The sequence below is a fragment of the Gymnoscopelus microlampas genome, assembly GCF_963454915.1.
Source record: "Gymnoscopelus microlampas genome assembly, chromosome: 19".
NCBI classification, from domain to species: domain Eukaryota; kingdom Metazoa; phylum Chordata; class Actinopteri; order Myctophiformes; family Myctophidae; genus Gymnoscopelus; species Gymnoscopelus microlampas.
The window spans coordinates 23,740,851-23,760,821 of record NC_139956.1 but is presented as its reverse complement, the minus strand read 5'-3'; the positions used below and the strand labels follow the sequence as shown (position 1 = coordinate 23,760,821).

At 44.0% G+C, this 19,971-nt stretch overlaps 1 protein-coding gene across 6 annotated transcripts in view; it reads left to right on the top strand.

Annotated features, from left to right (window-relative positions):
* The window catches only part of col25a1 (collagen type XXV alpha 1 chain), a 193,340-nt gene that overhangs the window by 118,574 nt on the left and 54,795 nt on the right, over positions 1–19,971 (top strand). For all 6 annotated transcript variants that reach the window (XM_084043470.1, XM_084043471.1, XM_084043472.1 and 3 more), the window contains exons 4-5: positions 5,176–5,202; positions 8,165–8,191. In XM_084043470.1, the coding sequence (XP_083899596.1) occupies positions 5,176–5,202; positions 8,165–8,191 (54 nt within the window). The remainder of the gene's footprint in view (positions 1–5,175; positions 5,203–8,164; positions 8,192–19,971) is intronic.

Here is a 19,971-nt window from a genome sequence, read left to right as displayed (position 1 = left end):
CAGTCTTCACCTGAACACTCTGTTTCAATTGTCATTCGCTGTCAACACCCTGTAGCCTCAGGCCGCGCATTGTTAAACTTCCTGTGCGCACACACATGTGTGATTAAACTGCATTGCTTTGTGGGAAAGAGGTATGGCTGTAAAGAAAGAGGTTGTAAAAGCAGTAGTCATTGGCCAGGGCTCTAAGGGATGCCAATTCTCCAGGATAAAGTGATTGATTCCATGTGGCCAGCAGTTTGGGCTACGACAACTGCAGCCAGCCGAGTTGGCACAGCTTCACATCACATGGACGCAAGCGCCGTTTGATGGATTGATTTGCTGGATCTCGACACGTTTAACAGGTCGCTGGGATGAAAATCAACACAGCTCAGTCCAGACAGAAGTCAGATGCAGATCTTTCACTCCTAGCTTCATGCATCTCTCTGGATTAGGGGGATTGCCTCAGAGGATCACACCCCGGCATCTCGTGGCCAAACCCACGAGAATGATTTTTGCTCATGTCAACAACAGCGAAACTAGTGGAAGTGATCCAGGCCTGTCGCACTGCAGAGTCAGGCGAGTGCTGTCGAACTTTCATCCATCATGTTCTGAGAAAATTACAGGAGAATAGGCAAGTGATATATGGATGCTAAGCGCCCCGGCTTCGCTGAGAAGAAGAAAATGAGGCTGAAAGAAGCGAGGCCTTTTTCAGTGTCACTCAGTGTGAGTGCTGTGTCATAATAGTGAATTAATCTGTCACGCTTGGTTGATTACAGGTCTGTGCAACAGGGATCTGCCTCTTGCAGTACTAATAAGAATTAAAACAAAGGGAAAAATGGAGAAACAATTATAATCCAACCAATTATTTAGGGATTGTTTGTTGAATTGCACAAATTACAGCCACATTGCCATAATGCAGTCCATTTATAATTTAAAAAAAAAAGAAATCACAATGGTTTCATTAGCTATTTCAGGCAATCACAACACATACTAAGATAAAACGGCACATTATAATTCAACTCTCTGGTAACAGCTGCACAAGGACATCAAATCAAGGCTAACTGAACAAGCACCACAATGACTTTACTGAACATCATTCACTGTTTCAAAGTGATATAAAATGACATAAAGTAACATTATCAGATTTGAGTTTCGTCTGTGGTTTTGGCCTCTGTTCTTCGTGCGTTTCATGTTCCACTTCGCAAACCTTTTCATCTGTCATCTCGACACTCTTTGATGGGTGCCAAGGATTTCCTCTTTTTAACCAGCTGCTCATTTCAGGGCCACCGGCGGAGACAGTGGCCACGGTTTGGCTTCAGATCAGCAGGGAGTTGTGTATCTAGACAGGGAAGAGCTTTCAGACTGATGCAGTGGTCCGGTATTAATCTGAAGATAACACAAGTTCTGTCATAAATCATCTAGTTTGGTAGGTTTGAGAGTTAGATCAGTCCTAAAAAAGTTTTGAGGTTCCCTTCCATTTTTCAGGCACAACCACACATTTGCCCAAGATCAAGCAGTGGGCAATGTGATGCTTACAGTCAACGTGTTGCATAACATTTTGATCAGTTCTAAGAGTTAGATTGCCTCTAGTTTTCGCCCTGATGAGGACCTTCTGAGGTCGAAACATGTTGGCAGTTGCCTTTTAATAAATAAAGGCTGTTCCTCCTTTTTACTCCTGAGTGCCCGGATCGTCTGATGGAAGAATTGACCCTTACAGTCTGAGATGTAAATGAACTTTATATAACTTTGTAGGACACTGTTGAGAAGAATAGCGAGACAAGCAGCTCGATGAGCCGTGGAATGCCTACTGGATGCCCGGTCATGAATAAAAGGCAGCGTGAAAGCAGTAAAGGATGCAATTAACAAGCTCAACTGCTGATTAAAAGCGTTCCTCTGGGGCACGCTGGAACGACAGGCCTGCAGAGATTACATTGACTTATACACACCCTAGCAATATCCCAAAGTAGACTTTAACCCTTCCCAGTATAGTCTCATAGCTGGAGGACTGTTTAATTGTCTCTATGAAAGACCGTCACTGTATTCGCCAAACCTTGTTTTGGACGAGCTCCAGTGGATGCTTGCCTGTCCCAATGATGTGCAAGTGATGGGCTGTATAATGAGCAGGTGCAGGCTGTGTAGTGGAAGCACTTCCAGATGTACTGCTACCAGATGGAGGGGCAAAAAACTCTTATGTGTTTTTTCTGGGTAAAAGCCTGATAGATGGAGCATACAGTATATGGTATGGTTCAGTGTACTCGAAGCAGCATGCCAAGTGGAAGAAGCACAAATCAACTGTTGTGAAGTTTCCGTTTTCGATTCATACTTTAGATGCTTCATGGATTTAGTGAAGGTTGCTATTTATGGGAACATGATATATTAGTACATCACAGCTCTCCCGTCTCTTGCCAAACTATAAGCATGGATGCATAACAACTTTGACAAGTTCATCATCACTCCAACATATTTTTTAATCAAAAATAGGTTGAAATATAGTGAGCGCATGTGGACCCATTTTCCTGGTTTCATTTCTTTCCACGGTAAGCAAAATATCATGTTCTTTTGCCCTATTATGGAAGTTCAACACTCTGTGCTTTCTAATTACATTCCATCAAAAGAATTGTCTACATGCACGCACGCGCACACACACGCACGCACGCACGCACGCACGCACGCACGCACGCACGCACGCACACACACACACACACACAGATATCGTGAACAAATTGGAATATATAATGAAATCTCAAGTCATCTAAAGTGAGGGCTGTTAAATTACTTTCCACTATCTTCTGCTGGCCAGAACCTGTTTAACAATGCATTCAGCTAAATGTATAAAAAAAGAAGAGCAAAACATTTGCAGTTTAATGCTAGAAATAAAATAAACTTTTTAGCTACAGCTATAGCTGTACAGTATGTTCAGGATTAAAGTTATGCATCAATTGACGACTCTCAACAAAAAAGGTAAGGTTAGTGACAATAAATACTGATACTATTTTAATTATTACTAATTATTTCTTTCCTTCTTTTTTTTCAAAATGAATATGTAGAATTTAGAAATGAATCTCCCCTATCCATATTAATTAGTTGTTTGTTTCATGATTCCAAATTGTAGACTTCACAATATTGCTGTATCAACCACAGTTGTTGTGCTCAATTTTTGTCAGTACTGTTACATGGTGTTGACCCATTTGGCTGCATTCCTGTTGGAGAAACAGGCTGGAAACTTGTTTACCATCCAAAGCCTCTGGCTCTTGATTTGTGTTGAAGTCAAAAGTCACAATCGTTTCCAGTATCCCTCCCAATCTGTGATTCACCCTCAGGGGACTGTAATCGTAAATAATGTTTTCATAATGGCACCATTTTGTGTTTACAAGTGTATTATGGCTCTCTAAATGACCAGCCAAGAAAACACCACAGGACCACCACATTATGTGTGGGGAGAGACTTTGATTCAAACTACATTTCCCATAAGCCCCCCTGTGACTCGCATTAGTCTACCCTGTACCCTGTTCTTGCTGCAGGGGATTTGGGTAGAATAACGATAGGATTTGGGTTACTCAGACACCTATCAACCACAACCACACAGCTGCCCCAGATTAGCATTGGATGGGAGCATGCAAAAACACAGCATACCCGTGTGCGCTGCATGAGGTCACGACTTTGTGGTGACCCGAGGCAAAACAGCATGAGATTTACGCACACTACTGCATTTAATGCACTAGCTGTACGCACATTCAATGACCAGGTAGTTACGTATCAGAAAATACCCACCCGAGACGCTGAAAGGGCAAAGACCTGGCTGGCGCCCACTTTCCCCAGTGTGGCGTTCTGTACTACTTGGCTGAGGAAAGTGGCTGGAATACCTCTGGAGTGCTTCCATTTTCATACTGTTGGATTGAGTGCCAGCGTACCGCAGAGGCTGACTGTACAGGCCTATTCTGGGTCATTGGACTTGTACACTGGGAACAGCCTATAAACACAGATCTTATTCTAATACCATCAATTGAAGGATTACGGTGCTGTGTGTGTGTGTGTGTGTGTGTGTGTGTGTGTGTGTGTGTGTGTGTGTGTGTGTGTGTGTGTGTGTGTGTGTGTGTGTGTGTGTGTGTGTGTGTGTGTGTGTGTGTGTGTGTGTGTGTGTGTGTGTGTGTGTGTGTGTGTGTGTGTGTGTGTGTGCGTGCGCGTGTGTGTGTGGGGGGGGGGTTAGAGGTTTAAATACTTACTGTTGGTAAGACCTGTCCCTTTTTAAAACTTTGTTACATAAACAAAGAAAAAAATGATGCTCTAATGCATGATTTTTTTCTTTGAACCACGAAAACTGTTATATAGTTTTTGTCATAGCAACATTAAGGAACATGTGGATGAACATTGATACAAATGCTAGAGTGCCTTTCTTCGTCTCTGATCTCAGGATCGTTGTTGCAATGCTACAGTAAGCAGGTGGTTACCCCACTAACACTGATCTAATAGCATATTTGCCAAGCTTTTTTAACTTTTCCCCCCAGATCACAGCCTCTGTGAAGGAGAAAGCCAAGCATGCTGGATCCTTGTACTGAAAGTTTTAAATATTGGGTTAGAACACAAGCTCATTAGCCTTATTATTGAGCATATGGATGCACACCCCGCCATCAAACACTCTAGTTCACCCATGACCTTTTACAGGGCCCACCCGGGAGCCTTTGCCCATTGATTGACAGACATTGGAATGCAGAACAGCCAATTACCTCACAAAAACTGTGGTGTATTAAAAAAAAAACTGAAAAAAATAAGTGTTTCCATGATTCAGAGCATGTTTTTACGATGTACTTGCCTCAATACTTGGTTGGATATTACTGGATTGGTGCCTGTGAGTAAACATGGAGTTCGTTTGGTCTCATTTTGTTGTTGTTTGTTTTAATTGTGTGTTTGTATAAGCCTAGCAGTCAATATGGCATGAAACGGTGGTTCTGTGTTAAGAATATTAATGTCCAAAACTACATTATAAAATTAATGAAATTAGCGCTATTCATGCCTTGCGTGGCAACTCTGTAAATGTCCCGGTTCACTTGCGTGATTGATTGCACTGGATTTTTTAACATGTTGTTTGTGACATTCCTGGTGCAATCAGTATATAATTTGGCGTGGCTAGGAATCTTATGTCTCCCCAAACCACTGCTGAAATAAATTTGATTTTTTTTTCTCCTTTTCTCTCAATAGGGGCCTCCTGGTCCACAGGGTGACAAGGTAAGAGTTTTATGAGTTTGATTTTAGTTTGATTTATCTAACTGGCAGTCATGACTGTCAGTTGGATTGTTGAGATATTTTGTAAATGTTGAAATGCTCTTAGAAATCATTATCACGAAATCCCTGACACATTTCTCCAATGTATTTGTTGTATTGTCTCCACACAAATACATGCATTGTTCACAAATTCACAGCACAGTACATCATCAACCTTACACGAGAGCCGCCCAAACTTAAGTCCTCAAATGCTTTTCTGAGCATTTCTCAATAAAACAGCGGCCAGGCATGCGAAAATAACCAGACTGTCTCTTTATAAGTCTGCACGACTTTGGGGACCCATCTGTGACCATGCTTCTTGCTTGGGCAGATTAAAAACACAAGGTCCCTTGATTTACACAGTTGATGATGTCTGACCGTTTACATACAGTGGAAATTAGTGGCTCAGTCTGTCTCGCTCATTCCTAAACCAGATATCTAAAAGAATGTGCATGCCTTGAATTTACTACTGGACAATTTGAAGGCTGGGAAAGAAATTGGGTGTGCAAGCATTTTTCACAGGCTGTCAATGACATCAACAAGAATTGTGCTGTAGGAACTAAATAGATCATGAAGAGAAGCATGAATTCGATTGCACTTCGAGCATAAAACCCTGCCGGACATCATCCCATCTGTTTATGGCGTGGCTCTGCAGGAGGCCTTATAAGAGGTCTAGATGTTTTTCTGTCTGTGTGTACGGAGCTAATCTCGCAAACCACTGAACTGATCAGCGCCTCATCAACATGTGTACACTTGCCAGTAGGCCACAGAACTGTTATGTTTTTATACTTTTTGAAAAATGTAACTTTCATTTTATAATTGAAGTCAATGGGGCGCTGATCAGGCGGAAACCTTGCCCAAATTTGGCATTGTACGTCATAGATACTTCATAGACGACTGACGTCACAGGCTGGCCACATGAAGTCCGAGACCCAAATTAGAGCCACACTGTTTCCATGTGTATCTCGAGATCCACATGCTTTGATTTTTATTCATTGGTTGCTGTGATAACGCTGCAATGACATAGGCATGGGTAATGCTAAAACGTCAGTGTCTGTTATAGTATACGATACCTGAGATTGTGAGTCTGTAGATCATCTATTTTCTGTGACAAAGTGTAAATCCGGCTTCAGAGTCCGAGTGTCGAGACTAAGACACATTTTTAAGTGTTCCATGGAGTTTTGGGGGATTTCGTTTTTGCTGTTCAGACTTGATTAAACCAAACTGTTTCCAATCTGGATTGGATTTGGGCTGCCAGTCTGAACATACTGTAGCCTTAAAACACTATACTATTCTTTCAGTGCTTGATCATGGCAAAAAAAGTTGTAGAAACTGTCATAGTCTTTCACAACTAACTACCTAGCATTTGTTGGTTGCTTTTCTCAAGCTCTCTGGTCAAAAAGAATCAGTCAATACTGATTTGCTGAAACCTGTAAAAAGAAAAGTGGGATGTTCTGCATTTGGTGTCTATCAAAAGCAGAAATAATAAACCCCCCCATCCCGAGAGCATGCCTTAGATTTAGAAAACTAGATTTACTCAAAAGAAGATTCACTTTTCCATACAAGTAAATGAATAACTGATACTTGATAACCAGGACCATGTTCTTGCCTCTCATTCAACCTCTGCATCCACAATTTGATCAAACAAGAAACAACTGTGTTCCCTCTCCCACCCAAGTTGAATAAAGTCCACTGTTTAAGTTTACATCAATCCTATGGTCATTCACAACTGTTTTCTCATTAAACCAAGACTTGGACTTTGTTCAGGCATTACATTCACTTGTTTGAGGGAAAACTTGCAGCTGTGGTACATTGTTATTTTTATCAGCTCATTTTACAGATGTTGTTAAAGCAAAACTCTGCTTATAGAGAAAGTTAAGTGTGGTGAATAAAAAGGACAACATTTTGTGTGATCTGACCCAATCAAAACTCTTAGAAAAGCAGCCCAACTCTGGACACCTTGGGAATTCAGCAGCAGGTTGGCACTTCAAGTGCTGATTGGGGAAAGCATCCTAAGCACACGTTCACACACGCACGCACACGCACGCACACGCACGCACGCACACAAGCACGCACACACACACACACACACACACACACACACACACACACACACACACACACACACACACACACACACACACACACACACACACACACACACACACACACACACACACACACACACATACACACAGGTGGTAATTAGCACCCTGCCCAACATTGTTTCCATGATGTATTTCACTCACAAACACACACAATCTTACATGCAAAAACACAATGGCCACTATGTGTATTATTGTTCTGTACGTAGAGATGTTGTCCAAATCTCCAGAAAGGCAGGGGAGAAATCTTTTTAGGGATCTATCTGTCAGGGGAAGTGGGCCTACAGTACAGTATGTTTTACTAAACCCAACACCATCACCCTCTCTCCCATGTACCCTTTTCATGTCAGTCTGTGTTATCATAAGTGATTTTACTCTCAACCGCAATGAATAGTTGAGGCTGCCTGTATTATTTTTCCTCATCAATGTGTTTTGAATTATCCCTTATGATTTTGGTGTGCGTCTCTCTGTGTGTTAGTGCCATTACAGTTCAACTCTGCGTGTGTGTGTGTGTGTGTGTGTGTGTGTGTGTGTGTGTGTGTGTGTGTGTGTGTGTGTGTGTGTGTGTGTGTGTGTGTGTGTGTGTGTGTGTGTGTGTGTGTGTGTGTGTGTGTGTGTGTGTGTGCGTGCGTGCGTGCGTGCGTGCGTGCGTGCGTGCGTGCGTGCGTGCGTGCGTGCGTGCCTGTGTGTGTGTGTGTGTGTGTGTGCGCGCAATCATTAAGAGAATGTGAGCGCATGTGTGGGCGTGTGCTGTACTGTACATTGAGTGTCTGGTTGATCCTTGTGTTTCAAGACTAAAAATTCTTTCTGCCGTTTTGCAGGGGGATCAAGGCGACCAGGGACCGCGGGTATGTGGTTTATACTGACTTCTTGTCCTCTCATGATTGGCTGGCGAATGCAACTTGGTGTTACTGCATGTCTCCCTCAGTAGAATTGTGGGTAAAAGGTTTGAGATGCATGAGATTCCTGGGATACTGTTCTTTCCCCTTTGGCCAAACACAACAAGCACTTCACGACTCCATTTCTAAATCAAGAGTGGCTCTGCGAAAGGGCAAATACCTTAGAAAACCATGGGATGGTATACTTTTGAGATGCAATATTAATCTCTTTTTTGAGCCCCTAGTTGCTAAATTATTTCCCCCTCTCTGAAATGTTCAAGAATACTTGGGCCTGCACACCAGTGTGTATTGGTACAGTGATAACACAGAAGAATATCTGCTGTAATCAAACCCTAAGTATTATCCATGTCTCTGTAATTACTTATGACTCACTTCAAATCTCGACGCAAAGCGGCACATTCAGCCCTTTAATCATTTCCAGCTCGCCAGTTTGACATTTTCGATAAAAGCGCGCATTCTGAATGATGATGATGTGAATGCTTTTCCTCGCTTGACAAACTCTAAAATGAATTACTCCATCTCACTCGCAGAGCCTTGCAGTGAGTGAGCTGATTTGTGCCAGAGTGAGCAGCCATTCTTTTTTTATTCCACAGCTGAAGGCTGAAAATTTAGCTCTCTTCCAAAACACACTTTACCACTGCACATGTTTGTTTAAACTTTATTGCATTAACTGAAATCGCACACAAAAAGCACATGGGCACATGGAAGCAAATGTGCACAGACACAATTGACATGCACACATATTGTGCACACACACACACACATATTGTGCACACACGCACGCACGCACACACACACACACACACACACACACACAGATTTTTGTCTGCATCCGTCACCATCATCCAGGTTACGTTATAAAGGGTCATGGTCACTTAGAGTGGCTGTAATTGATTTCCCCCCAGGGCAGAGTGTGTACGGAGGTCAGAGAGCAGACAGAACAGAGAAGTTTGTCTCTCTATCTTAAGCCTCGTCTGTGCTGATCAAGCCCACCCAGACGTCACCAGATTATCCCCGTATTTTCTTCCAACTTGGCCTGACCTGGATGAGCCCATTGAACCACTATGTGATATGATTCACAAGTCACTAACCCTCTAAAATGTGATTTGTGGTCTCCAAGTAATAAGACACAGATCTAATATTACACCCCTCAAATGACAGCCAACCAGCCCTTTGATTGATGGCCCAATGGTCCACAAACACTATTGTAATATTTTTGAGCTCCCAGCTCCTACGAGAGTATTTTCTGATTATGCTAAATATATTGAATTATCATTACAATCGCATAGACTGAATAATGGTAAATGAATTGGAAAGTAATATCTCTCAGCTTCCCCTGTTGCACACACACCTCTGTATATACAGTAGGATGTCTTGGTTTGGCCCATCATTTGTAACCCCTTTTTTAATTGAGTTAACCGATTCATCCATCTTAATGTAGACCATATTTTTACTTTTTGGAAACGGGTGTAAACTAAAATATGTACCAGACAGCAACCCGATCCTATCTAGTTTACAGATTATATAAATAAATTGATGATAATTTCAATAACCTCCAATTATTGAAAACATGTCTCTTAACAGGCAAAATGTATCGTGCGCGCACACACACACACACACACACACACACACACACACACACTGTAGCGATCGGCTATCGCACACACACTCCATACACACACCACTACGTTAATCCACGCCCACGACCATGTACAGACGGTAACGTTCAGTCACGCCCCCGACGCACCCACGTTACTCACGTTTTTATGAATGGACTAGCCAAGATGGCGGGCCCCGGTGTCAGTCCTGTGTGAGAGAGAAGCGGAGCAGACGTCCCTGAAAACCACCGCCGCGATCGCGTGTTAAAGTCCGCGTTGTCCGTTGTGCAAACCGTCCGGATCTTTGTGGAGGACATAAGCCCCAAGTCGTCAAACCTCGGGAGTTTTCTGTGCCGTGCAGTTTGTTTACAGCAGCGGAGCAGCCAGTCGGGCTGACGGGAAAAAGCGGAGTGGATTCCTGGATCTGCCCCCCCCTCACACACACACACACACACGGTATACCATTGGTTGCCCCATTCGTTTGTCCACCACGGTAAAGGCCGTGGGGAATTTTCTTTTGCCTTTTTATTTTCTTTTGGTTAACCAAGGTACAAAATGCATGTGTGAATAATCTGTTTTGGAGGAACAGTGGAATGTGAATATTGACTGTCTACTGAACTGACGCTAAACTGAGGTATTGGTCAAACTGTGGACTGGATTTTGGGTGTGGGCTGGAGTCTCTATAATACAAAGTCAAACTGAGTTATTTTGTGTCTGTGTGTTTCATTCTATTGTTTATTGAGTTATTGAGGTATTCTTTTGTGGGGAAACAATCCCTGGTTATAGGGTTTAAGGTTCATTTGGTTTACTAAGTGTACAATTAAATCCTGTGTAAGGTTGGTTTTTAAAAAAGCGTTTTTGTCCAAGCTGGACCAAATTCGTGTTAGGTTTGACCTAACTGGCACCCCAAACATTAACAACAAAGCTAAACCGTTACATAAAAAGTGGCACCCCAGATATTTAAAAGGACCTCAATATCAAGCAAAAACAACTGTGTTCACACAAGTGCAAAACGGAGCATTTTCAAGAAACAAAGGAAGAAACAACCAAAACTGTCTACACAAGCTCAGTGGGAAATAAAACATTTATTCATTCAAATACAATCAAAAAGGGAAATTTTTCAATTTCAAAATGGCAAATTCTGATGGAAAACTGCTGGACTTTGCAGAAATGGAGGCTTCATACCAGAGTTGGCGTCAAACCCTCCACCCTCAAACACATCAGCCTCAAACAATTCAAACTCAAGCTACCCAGCCTCAAATACATCAACTGGATGAAAATTCACCTGCAATAACGGAAATAAATCAGAGCAATGAACCAGATGGAAATTCAGCTACAAGGAATGACATAATTCAAATCAACGAACCGGATCAAATACACGAGCAGGAAGGACAATCTGTCAATTACAGTTTAATTGATATGGACATTTGCAATAATGTCACACCCAACCACATCCCTCCCTTGCGGCCGACCTCTTCTGTAGCACCAGGACCCTCATTGGTGGAACTGCCCACATTGGTTGAACTGGCTGATGCTATGGAAGGAACGCGTATTGCCCAGCACCACCTGGAAACCATGGTCAAAATACATTTTCAGCAAATAAAGACAGAACAAGAACGTCATACAGAGTCACTGAGAGATGTCAAGGACAGCCTCATTCATACACTACAGTCACTAAGTGCTCGAAATCACACCAAAATGGAGGATGAAATGAGGACATTTAAGGACACCATGGTTCACACAATAACCACAACAGTGGAACGAGGTCACACCAGACTGCATAAAGAAATGACTGACCAACTGGATTACCTCAGAACACAGTTCACTTCTAGCATGAACTGGAAGTTGAAACAACATCATACTGAAGTTATGAAGGATGTAAATACTGCTCTGTCCCCTATTGAACACAATTTGGGACACACACAATCATCAGTTGCAACATGCCTGAAAAACCTGGAGACCATGAATACAGAAATACTAACAATAAAAGATCTTTCCTTGAACACTACTTCAGTGGCTGGAACTGCAGTTACAACCACACTACAAACCAGTTCCCCTGTGATGCCACCTACGGCACCATCTGGTAAGTCTCATCACAATCTGCAGTCCACGCTACGCACTGGTGGAGGGACACGTCGGGAGGCCGTACAAGGGGACCGGCGAGGAGGATTTGTGGGTAAACCTCCCATTAAACTCCAGTTTCCCACTTTTGGACAGCGTGAGGACACCTCAGATCCATTACGCTATTTAGAAAAGTGCCGTGATTTTCTCGCCATGCATCCCCTGTCGGATGAGGAACTCATTGCGACTCTCAGAAATGTGCTGCATGGTACTGCAAGAGACTGGTGGGATGTAGTTGGGCAGGAGACCAACACCTGGGCGGAGTTTGAAACAAGATTTGTCGCTGCATTCCTCTCTGAGGACTATGAGGACGAATTGGCGGAGAGAGTTCGGACCCGTGTACAGGGGGAAAACGAAAGCATTAGAGATTTTGCCTACATGTACAGGTCTCTGTGCCGACGTTGGCAGCCTCAGATCAGTGAGGAGGATATCATTAAACTCATTCTAAAAAATGTGAATCCTACACTCACAAGCCAGCTCCGAAGCAGTGGAGTGAACACTGTGGATGCATTGGTTCGACTGGGCCAACAACTTGAAAAAGACAGGGAAAATCAGAGGGTTTATGACCAGAAAGTACAGTCAACACCACCAAAAATAAGACAGGATAATACTGTAAAAGTCACCCCTCCTGTGAATGCAACCACTGCCTCCAAAGCCCCAGCACCGTTCTGTTGGCGCTGCAAGGGTGCACATGCTCCTGCTACATGTCCCCATGCGGATGATGGAAAAAAAGGTAAGGGCTATCAGTCGTTCTCAGGACAAGGTCCCCAAGCTGGTGTCAACATAACATCTGCAGAGTTATGTTCCCCAAAGCCTTCCGCATCTCACCCACCTCAACAGACCTCAAAGCAGCCACCACTCCAATTGATGGTGCCCGTCAGAATCGGACATTGGAGTGGGGGAGCGATTGTGGACACTGGCTCCTCCTTCACACTGCTAAATCATGGCCTATGGACAGCAATGAAGGAAAGAGGAAAATGTGACATGACACCTTGGACTAAGGGTACCTTATACTTGGCCGATGGCGAGCCAAAAACACCAGTGGGTCAGTGTGAAGTGAAATACAACTTGCATGGCAAAACATGGACTCAAACCACTGCTGTACTTCGCTCTGAAGCCTTGATAATGCCATGTGTGCTGGGTCTGGATTTCCTTTTCCAAAGTGGCTTGCAAATTGATGTCTCGGATAATGCTTACCGTTTCAAAAGCAACAAAAAAGAGATATTTCATTTCCTACCGGAATCTTCAAATGCACAACAGCTTACCCAACACTGTCATTTCTTCTCCGCTGTACCACCCACTCACCTTCCTCTTACAACGGGAGGAGACGTCTCTGACTTATTCGGCACTGCTGTGCAGGATGTTCACCTGGACCAGAGTGGAAAAATGCAACTACTTTCACAACTTCAAGATAACTCTGATGTCTGCACCACACAAGTGGGTCGCACTGAACTCCTTCAGCACAAGATCTTGGTTACCTCAAATATGCCACTACGACAAAAACCATACCGTGTATCACCTCCCAAGCTCCAGACAATGAAGAGGCTTATTGACAAAATGTTGTCTGATGACGTCATCGAACCATCTTCATCTGGCTGGGCTGCACCTGTTGTGCTAATTCCGAAGAAGACTGGTGATTCCAGATTCTGTGTCGACTTCAGGAAGTTGAACGCAGTCACTCTGGATGATGCATATCCCCTACCAACAATCCAGGAAATTTTGGACTCTCTGTGTGGAGCCAAGATTTTCACCACACTAGACCTCAACTCCGGATACTGGCAGGTGAACATGGATCCTGAAAGTAAGGAAAAGACAGCCTTTGTCTGTGGGTTGGGCCTCTACCAATTCAAGGTCATGCCTTTTGGTCTAAAAAATGCCCCAGCCACGTTTCAGCGGCTAATGGAATTAGCCCTGGGAGAACTCAGAGGAAGGATCTGTTTTGTTTACCTGGATGACATCATCATTTATTCACAAGATCCCCAACAACACTTCCAAGATATCCAGGCAGTACTTCAGAAACTCAGACAAGCCAAACTTACAGTGAACATGGGCAAGAGTCACTTCTTCCGCACCTCCCTCAAGTTCCTTGGGCACATGGTCTCTGCGGATGGCGTTCAGGTGGATCCTGAAAAGACCAAGGCGGTTGATGAGTATCCTGTGCCTACCAACCTGAAGACTCTCCAAAGATTCTTAGGAATGGCGGGGTGGTATCACCGTTTTGTACCCAATTTCTCTGGAATTGCGGAGCCTCTCAATGCCCTGAAAAGGAAGGACGTCAAGTTTAGGTGGTCTACCGATTGTCAAACAGCCTTTGAAGTCCTGAAACATCGTCTGGTAACAACTCCTGTGCTAGGTCATCCGAACTTCAACCTACCATTCGTGGTCTATACGGATGCCAGCGAGGTCGGACTTGGAGCAGTGCTGGTCCAACAGACGGGCTTGGGAACAGAGGAGGTGTTAGCTTTCGCTAGCAGAAGCTTAAACAAAGCGGAGAGGAATTACTCAACCACCGAACTGGAGTGCCTAGCTGTTGTGTGGTCCTTAGAAAAGTGGAGGTACTATCTGGAAGGGAGATCCTTCACAGTGGTTACGGACCACTCTTCACTTGTTTGGGTCTTCAAAACCCAGAAACCCAACACCCGACTGATCAGGTGGGCGCTGCGTCTTCAGGAATTCAACTTTACTGTGGAATACAGAAAGGGCAAATATAACACCGTCCCTGATGCGCTGTCCAGAGCCCCAGGTGAGAATAACGACCTCTCCCTTCCGATCTGTGCAACTATGCTGGCTACCAAGCAATCAACCCCGGTGAGAGATCTGCCGATCTCGGATGAGGTCATATGGAAGGACCAACAGACTGATCCTCATATACAGGAGCTCTATCAGTCTATCCAAGAGAATGGAGAAGTTGTTGTGAACGAAACCACCAAATTCACCATTGTGGAGGACATGGTGTACAGAGTTGTCGAGCAATCCCACAAAACCATCTACCAACTGTACATACCTGAGCCTAACCGCCAGCAACTCCTTCAGCGATTTCACGAAGATCCCCTAGCGGGCCACCTGGGAAGATACAAAACTTACAAAAGATTGCAATCATTGGTGTATTGGCCAAGAATGAGTCTGGAGGTCACTAATTTTGTCAGATGCTGTCAGGTGTGTCAAGCTTACAAGCCGGAAAGTAGGAAGGTGGCAGGAAAACTTCAACAAACCGTCGTACAACATCCTTGGGAAATGGTTGGAGTGGACCTGATGGGACCTTTTCCGAGAAGTTCTAAGATGAACCTGTACCTGTTGGTGTTCGTCGATTACTACTCTCGCTGGGTTGAACTCTTTGCTTTGAGGAAAGCTACAGCAGAGGCGGTATCGAAAGTACTCACCCAGGACATCCTAACACGCTGGGGGGTTCCGAACTACATACTTTCGGACAGAGGCCCACAGTTTGTCTCGCACCTCTTCGACGAAACCTGCAAAACTTGGAATTTGAAGCATAAAATGACCACCGCCTACCATCCCCAGACAAATCTGACAGAAAGAATAAACCGGACTCTCAAAACAATGATAGCATCTTTTGTAGGCACCAACCACAAAAACTGGGACAAGCACTTACCTGAATTCAGATTCGCCCTCAATTCTGCCATCAACGAGTCGACTGGAGTGACCCCGGCCGAGCTGAACCTGTCTAGACCTCTGCGAGGACCTCTAGAAGCCATGCTGCTGCCAAGGGAAGTCACCCCAGATTCCTTGTCGTATCCTAAAATCACTCAGTTGAGTGAACTGCAAGATTTTGTCGAGGGAAACCTCCACAAAGCGCGGATCAGACAGAAGAGGAATTACGACAAAGGCAGACGGGAATTGGAATTCAAGGACAAGGATCGAGTGTGGCTGCGTGCTCACCCCCTTTCCAAAGCAGAGAAGTTTTTCGCTGCCAAGCTTGCTCCGAAGTGGCTGGGGCCCTACAGAGTAGTCACCCAGGTTGGACCGGTGAATTATGAGGTCGTACTGGAGAATTCAGGGGAGGACAGGAAAATTGTGCACGTCTCACGTTTAAAGCCCTGCTATCCAACAGCAGAGGAGATGGAAAAACAAGACCTGCAGCGGATCTTGGACATCTTCGCAGAAGAAAGTGAGGACGAAGACTTTCCCGGATTTGTCTAAAGATTGACGCCTCCTCTTGCTCGGCTTTTCACATGGGGGAGGGAATGTAGCGATCGGCTATCGCACACACACTCCATACACACACCACTACGTTAATCCACGCCCACGACCATGTACAGACGGTAACGTTCAGTCACGCCCCCGACGCACCCACGTTACTCACGTTTTTATGAATGGACTAGCCAAGATGGCGGGCCCCGGTGTCAGTCCTGTGTGAGAGAGAAGCGGAGCAGACGTCCCTGAAAACCACCGCCGCGATCGCGTGTTAAAGTCCGCGTTGTCCGTTGTGCAAACCGTCCGGATCTTTGTGGAGGACATAAGCCCCAAGTCGTCAAACCTCGGGAGTTTTCTGTGCCGTGCAGTTTGTTTACAGCAGCGGAGCAGCCAGTCGGGCTGACGGGAAAAAGCGGAGTGGATTCCTGGATCTGCCCCCCCCTCACACACACACACACACACGGTATACCATTGGTTGCCCCATTCGTTTGTCCACCACGGTAAAGGCCGTGGGGTATTTTCTTTTGCCTTTTTATTTTCTTTTGGTTAACCAAGGTACAAAATGCATGTGTGAATAATCTGTTTTGGAGGAACAGTGGAATGTGAATATTGACTGTCTACTGAACTGACGCTAAACTGAGGTATTGGTCAAACTGTGGACTGGATTTTGGGTGTGGGCTGGAGTCTCTATAATACAAAGTCAAACTGAGTTATTTTGTGTCTGTGTGTTTCATTCTATTGTTTATTGAGTTATTGAGGTATTCTTTTGTGGGGAAACAATCCCTGGTTATAGGGTTTAAGGTTCATTTGGTTTACTAAGTGTACAATTAAATCCTGTGTAAGGTTGGTTTTTAAAAAAGCGTTTTTGTCCAAGCTGGACCAAATTCGTGTTAGGTTTGACCTAACTGGCACCCCAAACATTAACAACAAAGCTAAACCGTTACAACACACACACACACACACACACACACACACACACACGTACACACACACGCGCACACGCACACGCGCGCGCGCACACAAGCGTGCATTGAAGGGCTTCGGGGACATATAACCATTCTAGGTCACCACCAAATCACATTATATTCTCAGGATAGCATATTGACTTTGCACATTAGATTAGCAGGTAAATGTAGTGGAACGCCATTACGAAGATTTCCTTAATGAACGAAGGTGAAATAGGAGACTTTCTTCTTAACCTTGACTCTTGTTAGCTGAAGTCTAGGCTCATTTCAGTCCCAGTACTGACTTTGTGCAAGGAGTCAGTCCAACCAATATACGTTTTGCAAACTGTCAATATTTGTATTATTTCAAAATTTCAAAATGCCAATGTAGCAGTATCAAGTCTTATTGAAAATCTAAGTTCACCCTAGATTTTACAGCAAAAATAGTGTGCAACAGATCCTGTGTCTCTGTCTGTCTGTCTGTCTGTGTGTGTGCGTGCATGCATGCGTGTGTGCATGTGTGTGTGTGTTTATTGGGTCAAGGGGATCAAAACAGAAACACTTGGCATTTCCTGTGCTGAGATTTGACAACAATCACCACATGGCCACCAGAATGTCCTTACAGACGGTCTCTACTCTTCCATGTTCCCCATATGTCAGGGTCACCAAGTTAGTCAGTGTAAAGGTCGAAGGTATGACTGAAAGTTCAAAGGGTAAGCAGGCAGCAAATAATACATTGACGAGTTTACACAAACAACTGCGTGGCCGCTGCTCAAGTGCCCATTCTAAGATGTACTGTAATTGGCAGGCGTATACTAGCAATGGCAACCAGTGACAAAGGTGTGTGGTCTTTTAAAAGAATGGCACCAGGTACAGCTGTCATACAATACATAGGCGTTTGTGAATTTCTGGGTGGCCATTCAGTAAAAAAGAAAACCCTTGAGATAAAATAAATCAATCTGTCCAGGTTTGTCCAGTACTTTGGCACTGGACACAGGCATTACCTATTCAGTTCAGATCTTTTGACCAATTTGCAATCTTCCCCCAAAATGTTACGGCCATTATTCAATTTCCAGTACACGACTACACGAACAAAGACGCACTTTACATCTGCTGTCTGAAATCAGAAGCCCTGAAATAAATTTTGACTTTAGATGAGTTTGACAATGTGGTCGATGGAAGCCAAGCCTAAAGGGAACCAGTGGTGGAAGAAGTACTCAGATTATTTACGTAAGTAAAAGTAGCAATACCACATTACCAAGAAAAGTACAGAAGTATACTTACAGTACCGAAGTAAAAGTATGAATGTCTTTCAAAACGTTTAAAAGTATTGCTGATCTACAAGCTCACAAGCTGTTTTAAAGTATAAAATAGGGCTTATGTGGTTAATGTATGTTTTGTAATTACAATCTAAATCTGCAAAGTAACTAGTAATTAAAATTGTCAAATAATCGTAGAGGAGTAATGTACAATATTTACCCCTGAGATGAAGTGGAGTGGATGAAGTGAAGTATAAAGTATTGAAAAATGGAAATCCTCAAGTAAAGTAAAAGTACATCAAAATTGTAGTTAAGTACAGTACTTGAGTAAATGTAGTTAGTTACTTTCCACCACTACGGGGAACTGCAGGGAATGAATGTATCGTTCCCTTCTTAAATACACTAAATATGTATCTGAATAGATAATCAAATCCATATATTGGGAATATGTGGGCGGGGAGCTAGGGTAGCACAGTCTAGCGGTTGGTGTGTGTGTGTGTGTGTGTGTGTGTGTGTGTGTGCGCGTGTGCGTGTGTGCGTGCCTGGGAGTGTACGTGTGTACATGCGTGCGTTGAGTGTGGTGGCAGCGACATTGGATCTGGCCAGTGTTCCACGCCAAGCGGTTTCTGATTGTTCTCATATATGGGTTTTTTGTTTACTACGGTCACAGTCATCCCGCTGCAGGCAAACACATAACCAACATCCGTTTTGGAACGGGGAGAAACAAAACAGCAGTCTGTGAATGGTTAGGATTCTCTGTCAACCACCATGTCATTACCATTGTCACCCATAACAATACACTGTACATCAGTGCAGAGACCATGCAGGGTCACAGCTAAACCCACACCTATTTGCTACTAATCGATCTCTTCCCTATAGTGAGGGGAGAAGCTATAAGCTGGTTGCTTTGGTCAGATGATCATCCGCCCGCTCGGTCGCGCCCCTCAAAACTCGAACATGCACCAATGGTGTCAGCTAGGTCGATGAGAGCTAAACCCGTGGCTGAGCCAGCTGACAGTGTATGACAAGAGTTTACACACATCGCTGGCATGCTGTGAAAGGTGGGGGGGATTATTCCTCAAGATCCACTGTCTCCCCGCTGTGAATCTACTCTATATATCAAACCAGTCCAAAAAAAGCTAGCTGTCTCAAGCCCAGCCGAGCTGTCACATTTGCCAGTCTGCACATTAGGGTCAAGCAACACTAAACTTCCCTACCCTGACTCTTTGCTTTGTCGAGCACCACCCACCCGACCCCCTCGCCCCCTCCTGCTAATCCAGCACTTGTGTGCCCGGCTCCCTTTCTGTCTTCAAGATGCCTGCGGTTGTAAATAACTTGATGGGAAATACTTGTGTGGCAATCCCAGTTACACACAGCGTGGCTATTGTCTGCAGTGTAAGAGAATCCTCTTGTCTTTCATGCTGCAAAGTTGAGCCAGTGCCTTGAATACCATGTTCTTAATGAGCCATGATTTTTGAATTATGGGTAACATAAACGATGGCCTCATTCCAGTGCATTCATCTGTGAATTAAACTATGGAAAAGCATTATAAGTGCACAATAATACTCAGTCAGTACTCATTAAAATCTCCCCAATACCTAATGTACTCAGAAGAGTATTACAAAACAAAATGAAAAAAAAGAAAATTCAAATGC